We start from the raw sequence: 14,210 nt of genomic DNA, 5'->3' as shown, positions 1-14,210 counted from the left end.
GGTAAACAGAAGCCAAGCCTTTCTCTGGAAATTCAAGCTGTCCAGGGGACTGAAGATTCCCTGATATTAGAAGGGAATCTCCACTTCCAAACACCCCCTACCGTCAAAGCAAGTCTCTTTGCTCTCAGAACTGTAGTTGGTACTTAAATAGGAAGATACACACAAGGTATATTCATGGAAAGAGCGGGTGTCGGAGGCCTGGGATAGAAGGGAGTGGATGGGAAGAACGGGCAATGCATGCACAGGAGCGGGGAGGCCACAGAGCAAGTTAAGACGGGGGGATAATAAGCACCAGACACGGCAAAGCCCCACTGGCATGAGCAGGGGAGGGTGCCTGGATGTGAGGGCAACAGTGGCTGAAATGGAGTCTAGATGGAGTGGAAGCAGCCTTCGGTGCACCGGCGGATAAACGTGCCGTCTGATCCTCCCTTTCTCCTCTCACCCACCGCTGTCCTGCTATACTCACACTGGCACCTCGCCATTTCTTTTTTTTTTTTTTTAATTCATTTTTTAATAATTTTTAATTTTTTTCTATTCTTTTTCTTTTTGACACAGGCCTTAGCTATGAGCCATTTCTTTCTTTTTTTTTTTTTTTTTTGAGACAGAGTCTCACTCTGTTGCCTGGGCTAGCGTGCCATGGCATCAGCCTAGCTCACAGCAACCTCAAACTCCTGGGCTCAAGTGATCCTCCTGCCTCAGCCTCCCACATAGCTGGGACTACAGGCATGTGCCACCATGCCCGGCTAATTTTTCTATATATATTTTTAGCTGTCCATATAATTTCTTTCTATTTTTAGTAGAGACGGGGGTCTTGCTCTTGCTCAGGCTCGTCTCGAACTCCTGACCTCGAGCGATCCGCCCGCCTCGGCCTCCCAAAGTGCTAGGATTACAGGCATGAGCCACTGCGCCCGGCCCATGAGTAATTTCTTGACATAACAAGAAAGCTGCCACCTTAGGCCTTCCCATTGCCTCTTCCTGGGAGCTGTTCTCTGCTCAATTCCCCTGCCATGGCACTCCCTGCTCCCTGATCTGCTTTAATTTTTCTGCTCATACTTATTGTCAATAATTTATTTTGTCTGCTTCCCCCAGTGGAATGTAAGGACAGAGTCTATCTTTTACTTCTGAATATTGCCTGCTCATAAACATTTGTTGAAGGAATGTATCAACTCAAAGCCACAGTATTTATAATATATATAAAGAGTTCCATTGGCTGAAGTATTTGGTGTTCCAGGCGGGACCACCTATGAGGGGTAGGGGTAGGGGAAAGGGTGGGAAACCACAGTAGTGGAGAAGCCTTGGTAAGAGTCACCATGTTCTGCTGGAAAAATCCAGATTGCTACCTCTGCTCCATGAGATGTAGGCGTGCGATAGGAGGCCTCCCAATTGGCCCCCAGGGATCCTCAGCTGCTGGTGTTCATACCCCTGTGTAGTTCCCTCCCATGCAGAAGAGGACCGACTCATGTGATCTATAGAGCATTGCAAAAATGATGATATGTAAACGACAGACTTGGTCATAAAGGACACTGTGGCTTCTGTCCTTCTCTTTCTCAGGTCACCAGGCACCACATAGTGAGGACACTCAGGTATCCAAGGACAGAAGGTCATGGTGAGGACAGAGGCCTCCTGCTAGCAGCCAGCACCGTGTGAGTGAACCATCTTGGAAGCAGACCCTCCAGCCCCAGTCAAGCCTTCAGATGATGCAGCCCACCTGACATTGTGATCACACCCCCAAGTCCACAGCACCCAAATTCCCAACCCACAGAAACTATGTGAGATAATAAATGTTTATTATTGTTTTCAAACACTACGTTGTAGAGTAATTTGTTTCACAGCAACAGGTAATTATCACACAGCGGATGATTACAGGAGGACCAGCAATCCCAGGTTTGAGTTGACATGAGTAGGACTAGGATTGTATTTTTCAGTGGTTACCTGTTCAGCCCATTTCCCCTTCTGGAGCCAGCTGGTCCCAATTAGATTCTGCAACTCTTAGTAGCCACAAATGCCACCTGTATCCTCAATAAACTTTATTTAGACACAAATAGACACAACAGAAAATACATACACAGATACAGATATTTTTTTTCTCTATAGGATGAACAAACATCACACAGGGAATTTAAAAAGTAGGTGCACGGAACGTAAGAAAATATTGTGAAGTTCCTTGTTTACTCACACTTGAAACAGACACATATCTCGGAGGGAGACAGGGGTACACTGTCCCTACAACAGAATTCACATGTGGTCTACGACAGCACACGCGTGTTAGGAAGGTACTCAGAGGAGTCAGAGATCCAGTTACTCTTGACGTGACAGAATGCGCACAACACTAGTAGGACTCTGTTGAAACAAGAGACGGGATCGAGGAGGAGTCCACAGCCCCTGCACAGATGCTCTGCAAGCTGTCAGCTAGGTCGTAAAGCAGCTCGGCAGAAACGCTAGGTTAGCTTTCGTCTTGTGGCTTGAAGGTCTGCATAACCTCTACCCTTGTGTCCACGTCACAGAGTGTTCCCAGAGACACACTTAGGATGCCGACACTCCCCACATGCACGCGGGCGTGGAAACCCCCAGTACAGAACACTGACATCGGTTTACGAAGCGTGGCTTTCCAAAGGAAAAGGAGTCATAGCCAAGAGGCGAGCAAGCACTTTGCAAATGCTGCCACAGCCACTGGCAGCGTTTCCCGCCACGCTCCCTGTCGTCCCCTCCCACAGGGAGCCACTGGCACCTGGGTCCTGTCCCCGGCATGGGTGGAACAGGATGGATAACTCTTGGAAGTGTATTGCCCTCTAAAGTCACCCCTGTGACCTCCTGGGCACTCCTGTCAGAAGCCACGCATTGTCACCAGGACAAGCGGCCTCGGAACCACCCCACTCATGCCTGTCCCGGACAAGCCTCTGGCCTCCACACCATCTTCACATGTCAGATCGGGGTTCCCTAGGCAACCTCTGTATTTTAGTAAAAAATGGTTTCCACTGTACCCTTCGTGTGTCCTCTTCCTAACGTGACAAATCCAGATGAGATGAAGTTATGGAGATCTGGTCCTCCACTTCGGTAAGCATCCTTCCCATAATGCCCTGCAAGAAGATGGGGCAGAATTACCTGGCGCAGCCACAACACCAACACAGAAGACAAAAGCGGCTCCGTCTCACCCGACAACAGCGGTGTGCTCCTTGCAAACCGGCAGCCAAGTTGGAAGGTGGAAGTAGTCAAGAATATACATATGTACATATATTATTTACATGTAATATATATGTAATATATATTATTGAAAAATATTCATATATATGCATATATATATATATATAGAACTGTGCAACAAAGAATAAAGTCTTGGCAATGTTACATTCAAAGCAGAGAAGGACAAAGGAGACACATGGCTTGATTCTGGCATTTCTGACTGAGCACAGGGTGACCAGCACATTAGTCTATTCGTCCCACTGTCCTTCCCTTTGTCCCACCTTCCCTCTTGCTCTTTCTTGCTGTGTTCATTTGATTTTTTCTTTCTAAAGCATACAGAAGGGGGCCCGATGGAGACTGCTCTGTGCCTGTGTATGTTTACGAATCATTGCACAACCTAGGGGACTACAGCCTGTGACTTTGGAGACACTCACCATTAGCTGAGACTGACAAGCAGAATGGTGGTTATAAAATATCGAGAAAATAAGCATGCGTTTTCCTTTCGTGACTTTCTGCAATAAGACCACACCCCTCGCCAGCCTAATGCAGACACACGCCTGTGGGGCTGAGGGAGGAACAGGTCGAGGGCAGGTTAGGACTGTGGGTAGAAATTCAAAGAGAAAGAAGTCAATGCCCCGCTTCTGACATTCAACACAGGATTTCATAGTTCGCTTGAAATACCGGCATTGTCAAGAAAGAAAGGCCTCCCTAAATGCTACCCTGAAGTATGTACCTCTGAAAAATGGAGAAAGGCCATCTTTTTCATGTTGCCACAAGCGCATATTAAAAATTGCACTTATAACTATTACAATGTGTGGACCTACTTAAGAAACAATGTTAAGTTAAGAGGTGGATGGAAAATGGTATGTTAAATAGGATCACAGTGCTACAAAAATTCAAACCAGTGCATACAAAAAAAGATGGAAAGAAAGCACACTGAGATATTGACAAGTGCCTTTGGACAGGTGGAACATGAGTGTAATTTCTTCTCTCCTTTCAAATTTTCTAGACTCTCCAAGTTCTTTTTTTTTCTATACAAATATGTAATTTTTCCAATATAAACAGATGAAATAAATGGGAATAATTATGGTAAATGCAAAGACAACCTAAATCACAATTTTTCTTAGCAGGGCACTCTCTGGATCAGTGGATCATAACCCTGGTTGCATGCCGGACTCATCTGGGAGCTTTTAAAAATACGGACTCAGGCCGGGTGTGGTGGCTCACGTCTGGAGTCCCAGCTACTCAGGAGGCTAAGGCTGGAGGATCATTTGAGCCTGGGAGTTTGAGGTTGCAGTGAGCTATGATGACACCATTGCACTCTATCATGACCCTGTCTCAAAAAAAAAAAAAAAAAAAAAAATACAGACCCCACCCCCAGACTCAACTCCAGAGATTCTGTCTCAGTTGGGCAGGGTTCAGACATAGGCAGGGATATTTTAAAAGAGCTCTCCAGTGATTCTAATGCCACCAGGAATGAGAAGCACTTCCCTAGAGTAAGTGGAGAAACAACCGAAGTACAGTTTATGCAGATAGGTTCACTGGGCACCTCTTAGGTCCAGGTACCACCCCCTGTTTATGTTCAGGGGTCCAGAGCTCTTCCTCTGGACAGTGGAGTCCGGCCCTAGTTCCTTCTCATTTATCCCAGATCTCAGAACCAAGTGTGCATCAGAATAACCAGGAAGGCTTAAAACAGATTCCTGGGCCCCACTGCCGGAGTCTCTGACTCAGTAGCTCTGGGACATGGCTCAAGAGTTTGCATTTCTATCAGGTCCCATGGAGACAGGGATGCTGCTGGTCCAGGGACCACACTCTGAGATGTGTTGTCCCAGCACATCAGGAACCTGAGAATTTTGCCACTCCCCACAGCTCCTCCCCTCTGGAATCAATTGCTTCATTCCTCAGGGCACATAGCTTCCCAGGAGGAACACTCTTGCTGGAAAACACTGTGGTCACAACCCATAGTTTTATAGAATAGAATTATTAGAGCTGAACTCAGAGGCTTCCACCCATATCCCAGGCCATGTTATAGTTCCCAAAACCCGGCTCCAGTGTCTGCAGAAAGGCATCTTTGCCAGGGGGAGCAGGAGGGGCAGTCAGGGTGTGTGTGACAGGATGTGCCACCAGCTCCAGGGACAGCCCCGACCCTTCTTCCTTCCGCAACCCTGTCCCTCTCTCCCCACCCTCCTCCGGCCGCTAATAGAAGAGTAAACAAAGGAAGGACCAATCCAGAACCCTCATAAATTTGGACCTCATTAATTCAGAACCTGTGACACATCCCACAGAATTTGGGCTGGTTTATTTTTGTGCTCCTTATAAATAACATTTTTGATAAACAAATCAATACTGAGGAAGATGGAACATAAAACAGTGCCTGCGCTACTAACAAATCATTCTTATCTGTCAACTGGAATAAGGTCCCCCAGGACTAAGCCTTGCTCTAGTGCTTGGGGTGATGCTTGCTTCTTGGAAAGGAACGGAAGTTTTCAGATCACCTACTATGCGCAGGCAGAGGGACAGAGCCTCTACATACATGGCTTTTTTCCTTTGACATGATAATAGCTAACATTTTATAGCATTTTGCAGTTTACAAAGATCTTTCATACAGACTATTTACTTAAAATTCTAGTCAATACTGTGTGGTTGTTTATTATCATTATCCTCCCATTTTACTGATGGAAAAACTGACGCTAAAAGGCCAAAGGTGGCAGATGCTTGAGCCAGCACTAGCATCCAGGTTTCCGACTCTAATTCCACGCTCATTCCAGTGCGTACACCTGGCTTCGCTCACTCCTCACAAGAACCCCGCGAAAAACGGTCCCTCTCCCCAGTTCATACAGCTGGTTGGTGCTAGATCCTGAATTCCAACAACCAGGCCTAGCTCCCTTCCAAATCCACAGTCTTTCCACAACGCTCACCCCAGCCACCTCACCCCCGTGGCCTGAACTGTAGCCAGGACACAATGGGAACGTTGGGTCGGAGAACTGCTCTCGGTGACACCCAAGTTCGTAGAAATGGAAGCTCAGAAGCGCCAAGGTTTGAGTGAGGGAAAAAGAAGAGTCGGAGGTCTACTGGAGCAGGACCAAGAGCATTTGACAGGAATAAAGAATTCTTTGGCCAAATCAGTTTGGAAAACATTCAGTTAAATGAAATGAAAAGCTACACAAAACCCAAGTTTAGGGACTTCTCAGAGGCAGAGAGCACTGGACTCTTCACGGAGCCTTTTTATGTTTTTCAAAGGCATCTCTTGGGATGCTTTTTGGGAGAGCTGCCCATGAGACTGAGGTGGGAGAAGCACAGTGGCCGTCTCGGCTTTTGTTTGAGCTGCGGTTCTCTAACCTGAGCGTGCACCAGAGCCCTTGGGATGGTGCCCGGACAGCTGGGCCCCAGCCCCAGAATTCCTGGTTAGTGGGTCAGAGGGGAGGCCTGAAATTTTCCATTTCTAACCAGTTCCGGGTGAAGCTGCCGATGCCCTTGAGTCTCAGGACAGCACTTCATGAACCACTGTGTTCGGACCAGTGACAGGTCAGTCTTCAGCTGGACCCAGGGTCAAGGTCTAGAATGATTTAATCTCTGCACCATCCGAAGTTTAGAGAATAAGGGAACAAGAGCTGATAAAAGGGAAGCCCCATGCAGGTGGACAGAAGAGAGGAGAGTTAGCGCCTCTTCTTTTCCTTGGTGATGCACAGAGTTCGTGGGTTGATGATATGATGGATATGAATGGATACCATAGAATTCATTAGCTGTAACACAAAGAACCACCTCCCTCTCTGTCCTGCAGCAACTACCCCGAGTCTCTGCCCATCTGCCTGCTCTCAGGACGGGAGGGCAGAGAAGTGCAGACTTTGACCAAATCACAGTTCCAGAGAAACCGCCAGATATCTGGCAGAGCTTGGAGGAGAAGTAAGCAACAGGATGCCTACACCACAAGACAGACACACACACAGTCCCACCACCAGGAATAAGGGGGGTTTCAGGCTGCAGGGCATGCCTGCCCCCTCACCTCCACCACTAACAACCCTCTAGAAAGCAACGAAGATTTTGTTCCAGCTTAGTCACTGCCCAGGCTGCCTTGACCTCCTGCCAGAAGTCCATGCCCTTCTCACGTCTCAGTAGAAGCCAGAAGTCATAGGGACAGTGTCGAGGGCAACTGTCCCCAGGCAAGAGGCAGAGTAAAGCAAAAGAGAGGCCCAAAGCTGGGCTCCTGGAGTGTGTGATGCTGTTGGCTCTGATAAGGAAGGGGCCAAAGGGGATGTTTCTCTGTGAAAGAGAGTTGCTGTAAGAAACAGGAGGAAGAAAATAAGATAATATTCAAATGGCGATCTCTATAAGACTTAAGAGAATTTTGCATCTGTGAAATTAGACCATCAGCCATGGGAGGGAAACAAATGGATCGGGACAGTTTGTCTGGGGTTGCGGATCTGGAAACAGAATGGATGAGAAGGAAATTGGTCAAGTAGAGTCCAATGAGAGAAATGCGTTGCGTACGAAGGGGGAAGGGCAGAGATAAAAACTGTGGCAGGAAAGACAAGACACAGAGGACCACTTTAGGAGTCACATCTATTTAAAATAAGACTCCCAGAGGAGATACAGAAGGGATAATTCAGAAGCAATAATTAAAAGTTAATAGTTTTCTTTTTTTTTCCTGAGCAGATGGAAGACTAGTCTTTAGATCAAAAGTACCAGGCTATCTATTGGAAGGGACCAATATCTAGATACACTCTGGTGAAATGCCATTAAAAACAAAAAGGAAAAAACTCAAGCCAACTTCATAAAACATGAAACCTATAGAAAGTGAAGGAATATTTTTAAGAACTTTGAGACTTTTGTTTCCATAGAGGCGGGACAGCATACTGGCTGAGGAACACTCTATCTGGAACCCAATGGACAAGATTCAAACCTCTCTACATGTCCTCAAATGCAAAAGAGAAACAATAATGTTAGCCATTTCACAGGGCTGTTGAGATGGTTAAATGAGTTAATATGCATAGTTAACAGGCATAATTCATATTATAAAGCATTTAGATAAGTACTACTAGTATTAAGTGTTTGCTAATATTTTTGAGTGGGGATATTTTGATTCTATTGCTCTACCTCAAAATTCATTGAAAATAACAAAAAGAAGAGAGAATAGAAAAACTTTCTTCAGTAAAAAGTCCAGGGTTTTCACTTAAGAGAAGTAACAATTGGGAAAAATATACATACCTACAAACTCACACACAAATATACACAAACACACATACACAGAAATCAATTCAATGAGCACTAAGCAGCTAAATTAAAAAAAAAAACCTTAAAAATTATTAGAAAAGAATAAGGGAGAATATGTTAGTGATCTCAGAATAAGAAAGTATTTTTAAACAAGACCCAAAAGTCACAAACTAGAGAGGAAACAACTGAAAATTTTTAAACTGTGATACATCAAAAGCAATTATGAAACTGCAAGTCAAAGCCTCGAAAATATATTTACATTAATTTCCAGGACACATAAGTCACTTCAAATTAGTACGAAAGAAAATGACCCAATAGGAAAACATGGGCAAAAGAAATGAACAGGCAACTTACAGAAGAGAAAACCTGAAGGACAAGTGCACATACAGCAGTGTTCAATCTCCCGAGTAACCAGGAAAATTCAAATTAAAACCATAATGAGATATCATTTCACACCCAATAGACTAGCAAAAATTAAAATGCCTGAGATCATCGACATAAATAAGCAGAAACAAGAACTGGTGTACTCTTCTGGTGGGAGAGTCAATCAGTACCACCGCTTTGGAAAGAACTTTGGCAACAGTTGATAAAGTTGACTGTGGAGATACTGTAGAACTGGCGATTCTATCCTAGGCACAAACCCTAGACAGATCCTCACACATGTGCAGGGAGAGAGATGCACAAAATTGTTCATGTGCAGTACTGTTTGTAATAAAGACAAACTGGGAGAAAAATCTGTATTCCAGCAGAGAGAAAAGTCATAAACAATGGTGTACTCAAACAATGTAATCCCATGCAACAGTGCAAATCAAATGTAATGAAATGAAATGAATCAGAGCTCTAAATATCAATATAGATCATTCTCAGTTGTAACACTGAATACACAAAGCAAGCTGAAGAAAAATGGGACGGTGTCATAGAGAGAGTTTTAAAATATGCAGTTTAACACTTCACATTGTTTAAGGATATGTGCATATATAGTATTATATAAACATAAATAAATTCCGTGAAATAGAGATTTTAATATATAACAGATAATTCTATAGGTTAGGAGGGAAATGTAATTGCAGAAAGGCATAAAAGGTGCTTCTGTGTTCTATTTCCTATGCTTGATGATTAAATAATTCTTTATTTTACTTCTTTTATAAAATGGATAGGTATAGATAGATGATGGATAGATAGACTGGTAGATTTTTTTTGGTTAAGTAACCATTACTGAAAGATTTTATCATTGCCAAATTATCCTTCAAGAGTAAGGCACAAAGAATCTCCAGTTTTAAAAATCCACGAGTTCCCATTGGGGGAGAATAAAAAAACTACCTGATAAGGAAATCCGTCATGCAAGAAGTAAAACTATAGAATTTCTAAAACCATAAATGCATTTTTTGATAATCTTCACACAGTACACAAATCCAAAAACTCATTAGGAAAACACTGGTGAACCAGATTACACATTTTTTAACATTGAATGAATTATCTTTATTAACAGAAGCAAAGTTAAATGATACTGGAGCTGCTGTGGAAAATCTGGTGTGCAAACAGGGCCATAAAGATACACTGCAGTCGTGAAATAAAACCAAAGTAGCTTCGGGGATGGCAGAGCCAGTCCCCATCTTTAGAGCCTGCGTGGAACGTGTGACATGCCCTCGCAATGGGCCCAGGGCCGAGAGGGAGCCTGGGGGGTGCTGAGACCCTGCTGTGCCACCACGTACACTGCTGACACTTCTCCATGGGAAATACACCACAGACAAAAAATAAAACACGTACTGAACCCCAGGGACATATTTTCAACACACGGGATAAAGGGCTTTTCCCTTTGTTCACAAAGAGCTCAATCGTATCAATAATAAAAAGATACACACACAAAAACAAATGAACCAGAAAACTAGAAAAAATACACAAATAATAGGAATAGGGAGTTCCCTCCCCCTCCCCCACAAAATTTAAAAATCCAAAGAATATATAAAAATATGATAAACCTTAACTCCTAGGTAAGGCAACACGAATCAGAATATGAGATACTTTTTTTTGAAAACCAATCAATTTGGCAAAACCTGGGACTCTGATGCTTCCTCAGCGCAGCTGGTGGGAGCAGGAACCGGTGGTGCCGGTGTGAAGGGCGAGCCTCTGACAGGTAAGGCTTTACCTGACACACGTGCTCAAATTTCCCATAACATACGGGTCAGGCTAGCCAGTGCCTGACCGACTGCAAGTCGTCTCTGCCAATGAGGGACTTGCTAAATAAACTGGAGTCCACCCGCAGGATGAAATACCATGCAGCTGCTAAAAAGAATGAGGCAGAGCTATACGTGCTGACAGAGGAAGATTTTTAAAACACAGGAAGTTTAAAAAACAAAAAACAAGTCACAGATCAATGCTTCAGCGTGATCCTTTTTAAATATATAATAATATAAAAGAATACATACAAAGAGAACATCAATAGGTCCATTCCAGGTAGGATGGTTTATACAAACAATATTTTTTTCTGGAAATGATCATGAATAGAAGTTATTAACACTTTCCTTTGGGGAAAGGGTCTGGAGGGAAATGAGAGAGATGTTTACCTTCGATTTTTATTACTTTCTTTACTGTTTGAATTGTCTAAACATGTATGTGTGTTATTTATATTTCTGTAATATTTACAATTTATCTGGAATTATGAAGTAGGGTCGGGGGGCATTATTTTTTCTCTGTAGTTTTTGATATGAAAAAAAAAAACCTGATGTCCTTTTATAAAAAGTACAAGGGACGGGAAATGAGAGGGCCACATTTCCTTGTGTAAATGGCAAAGCATTTATCAAACATAGATGCTAATACCTAACCTCACAGGAGGGCGATGAGGATTAAGCAAGATCCTTGTACAAAGCGTTCCGCATAATACTCTGCACCAGTAAATGGGAGCCGCTCTTCGCATTAGGACCACAGTGTTTCCTCTTCTCCGTCAGGGAACTCCCCAGGGTCCTCCTATTCTGCAGGCTCCCCTAGCTGACCTCAGGCCAGAGAGAGTCAAGGGCAGAGGGAGCTAGAAAGAGCAGGGCTTTGCTATCCGGCCTGAGGCTCTTCCCCCTGGGAAGCTCCAGGGCTCCCTCCAGCTCCTAAGAACCCACAACTGCTGACTCTACAAGGGGAGGGGGCTGGCAGCCAGGAGACCTGTGTTCCTCTGTGCAGTCACTTCTCGCTGAGCGAATAAGGCAGCTTCTGAGCCCACTCTACCGAGGTAAACTGGCACAGTCCAGATCTAGCTGCAGATTACACTGACAAGGACTATTAGCTAGTTTAAAAATCTCCAGGGAGCAGCCACTAGAAATGCATTACTTCAAGTGACAATTCTAGCGCTTGCTCACACAAGCCCATGCAGACTGTCTCCTCCAGAGGCTGTGGGGTTGGTAGAACTGTTGGCAAATTCTCTGGGCAACCCCGAAGATCTCCCCTCTGGCGTCTCCCCTCTGCCTACGCTGTAGCCAGGGGGAAAGAAGGGGGATGGTTGCCCTGTGCACAGCCCACCTGGTGAAGGCCAGGTGTCCACAGCTGTGAGGGCTCAGGATAAACCATCCCAGCTCGCCAGACCCGCCGGGGGACCTCCTTGCCCAGCACTCTCTTTGGACAAAGCAGGAAGTGTATACTCAAAGAGGATGAACAGTGGGGTTCTCAAGGTCACAAAGGCAAACAGCTCTGGAAACAGAACCCCAGACCCTTGACTTTCAAGATGGTGCTTTGCATCCTCTCACCTGCCCTAGGAATCAGATACAGAAGAGCGAAGAACACAGGCGGGCTGGGGTGGGGGTGAAGAACCTAGAATACAGCTTGATAACATTCAGTGAGTGGGCAAATGTCCCGAAAGTAGTTCACAAGCAAACGACTGTCCCCCAGATCATCCTTTTGTTGGTCTGGATTTTCGTAAAATGGCACTTTGTATTTGAAACCAAAAACAAGCAAACAAAAAACCCACAAATGTGTGCTCCACAGACTCTCCAGCTGTGGCCAAGGGCAAAGTGGGGGGTGTCAAGGACAAACTCTAGGTCAGTCTCATCCACTGAAACTGGGGAGCTCCACTGTGGGCTCCTGTATATTATTTAACATAAAGGCTTTGGGTAAGATTTTTTTTCTTAATGAAAGCATTATATGGTTTAAAAATAAAAGTTTGAAAATCACACCTCCGCGTACCCTAATTATTTACCAAAGGGATGAGGGAGAGGATTGCTTGGTGGTGGTGATGGAATTAATCTTCAGAGATTTTAGGAGGACTAAACCCTCCATCTAGCCCTTGCCGTGGAGATAAAATCAGAGAATGCTACAACTGATGGAGTCACCTTTTCTAGCCTCTGCATTTACCAGTGAGGAAACTGGGGCTGGGGAGGAGGGAGAGACAACAGTCCAAGGTCACGGAGGTGTTGACCGTGGGGCTACGACTGCAACCCGAACCCCTGACGGCCCAGACCAGAGCTCTCCCCGGCAGCCCACGCAGCACACGGCCTGCTCCGTGCTGGAGGAAGCGACGCAGAGGCTGACTTCTATTTCAGGGGACCCCAGCGCGCCATTTATGTTTTCCTCAGATACGCTGGCTGCCATCCCCTTGGAACGATGCCCAGAGTCTATCCAGATTCCTGTGTCTGACTCCAGTGAGCATCTCAGTGCGGTTTCACTGTCACGAGCAGGACCCTGGCCAGGAGGAGCCCTGAGGAAGCCCCGGGTAGGAGAGGCAAGGGACGCAGGCACTCTCTGCAGGGAGGGCGACTCTCTCTCTGCTTCAAACCTCTTATGAGAACACAGGTTAGACCTCACGGCTCTACTGAGAAATAAGTGACTCAGTCAGGCCCCTCTTGTTATCACCTTGCAGGTGTCTGGTGGTGTGTCAGCCGGAGGGCGGTGCAGACCTCTGTCCTCTCTGTTTCTCGACCTCTTCTCACATTCTGCAGAAACACTTCCAGCGAGTGCGTCCACATTAGTGACGTTTAACTAAATGATCCTGAGAAACTGCCGCCACCTTACGTAATTCCATCATGTGCCTTTGGACTGGGACACTAGTGATGAATGCCTTTGATTATCTAGAGGAAAATGTTTCAGGAAAATATTGACATTATCTTTATTTTGCAGTTGAGGAAAGTCTCAGAGAGGTTAAATAATTATACAAAGTCACAGAGTGACTCGACTGTGATTTAGGACAGACTCTAAGGCCCCTGACTCTCCATACCGGGGCTCCTTTCATTCTACCATGCTCCCAGGAAAGCTAAGCCCAAGCTGCCACAGGAGCCCAGACACACCTCAGTAATACACAGAGGATAGGAGTTCAGGCTGCCAATAGATCAGTCTGGCTCTGACATCAGCTTATAGCTCTGGACAAACCATGCACGCTTTCTAAACCCCAGTTATCCCCATCTGTAAAATGGGAATGATGTTTGCTTCATAAGTATGTGATGAAGATTAAATTAAATGCAATAATGTGCCTAAAGCACAGAGCACCTTCCACTTATTCAATGAATCTTTCCTACTACTAGTGTTATTACTGCTACTACTAGCGGAACAAACCTCCTCAAGGACACTGAAGACTTCAAAATACTCCAGAAAGAAAGACAAGGAAGATTCTTATGTTCAAAATTATTCAAAGCTCCAGGAAGCTCTGTCCCCTACCCTTATTTCTGTAAGAGTGCCAAGGCTTATGCTGGTAATGTCATTGTCTCTTGATTTAGGGCACTCACTGCAATTCTCATTGATGTGATTTGGAAAATACAGACCCCCCTAACTCAGATGTAGTTGGAGAAAACACTCAAACCCAGCTCATCTCACATCAGGAAGAAAACTCTCCATCTCACTTCTGCCTG

General features: G+C 45.1%; 1 protein-coding gene across 3 annotated transcripts in view; it reads right to left on the bottom strand.

Annotated features, from left to right (window-relative positions):
• SHISA6 (shisa family member 6) overlaps nt 1–14,210 on the bottom strand; it is a 271,683-nt gene that overhangs the window by 148,905 nt on the left and 108,568 nt on the right. For 2 of the 3 annotated variants that reach the window (XM_069483257.1, XM_069483259.1), the window contains exon 3: nt 2,982–3,077. The exons of the other annotated variant lie outside the window; for it this stretch is intronic. In XM_069483257.1, the coding sequence (XP_069339358.1) occupies nt 2,982–3,077 (96 nt within the window). The remainder of the gene's footprint in view (nt 1–2,981; nt 3,078–14,210) is intronic. 3 annotated transcript variants of the gene reach the window in all.

The sequence above is a fragment of the Eulemur rufifrons genome, chromosome 9 (assembly GCF_041146395.1).
Source record: "Eulemur rufifrons isolate Redbay chromosome 9, OSU_ERuf_1, whole genome shotgun sequence".
In the NCBI taxonomy this organism is placed as follows: domain Eukaryota; kingdom Metazoa; phylum Chordata; class Mammalia; order Primates; family Lemuridae; genus Eulemur; species Eulemur rufifrons.
Note: the sequence above shows the minus strand (reverse complement) of the source record. Positions and strands in the feature narration are given on the sequence as shown.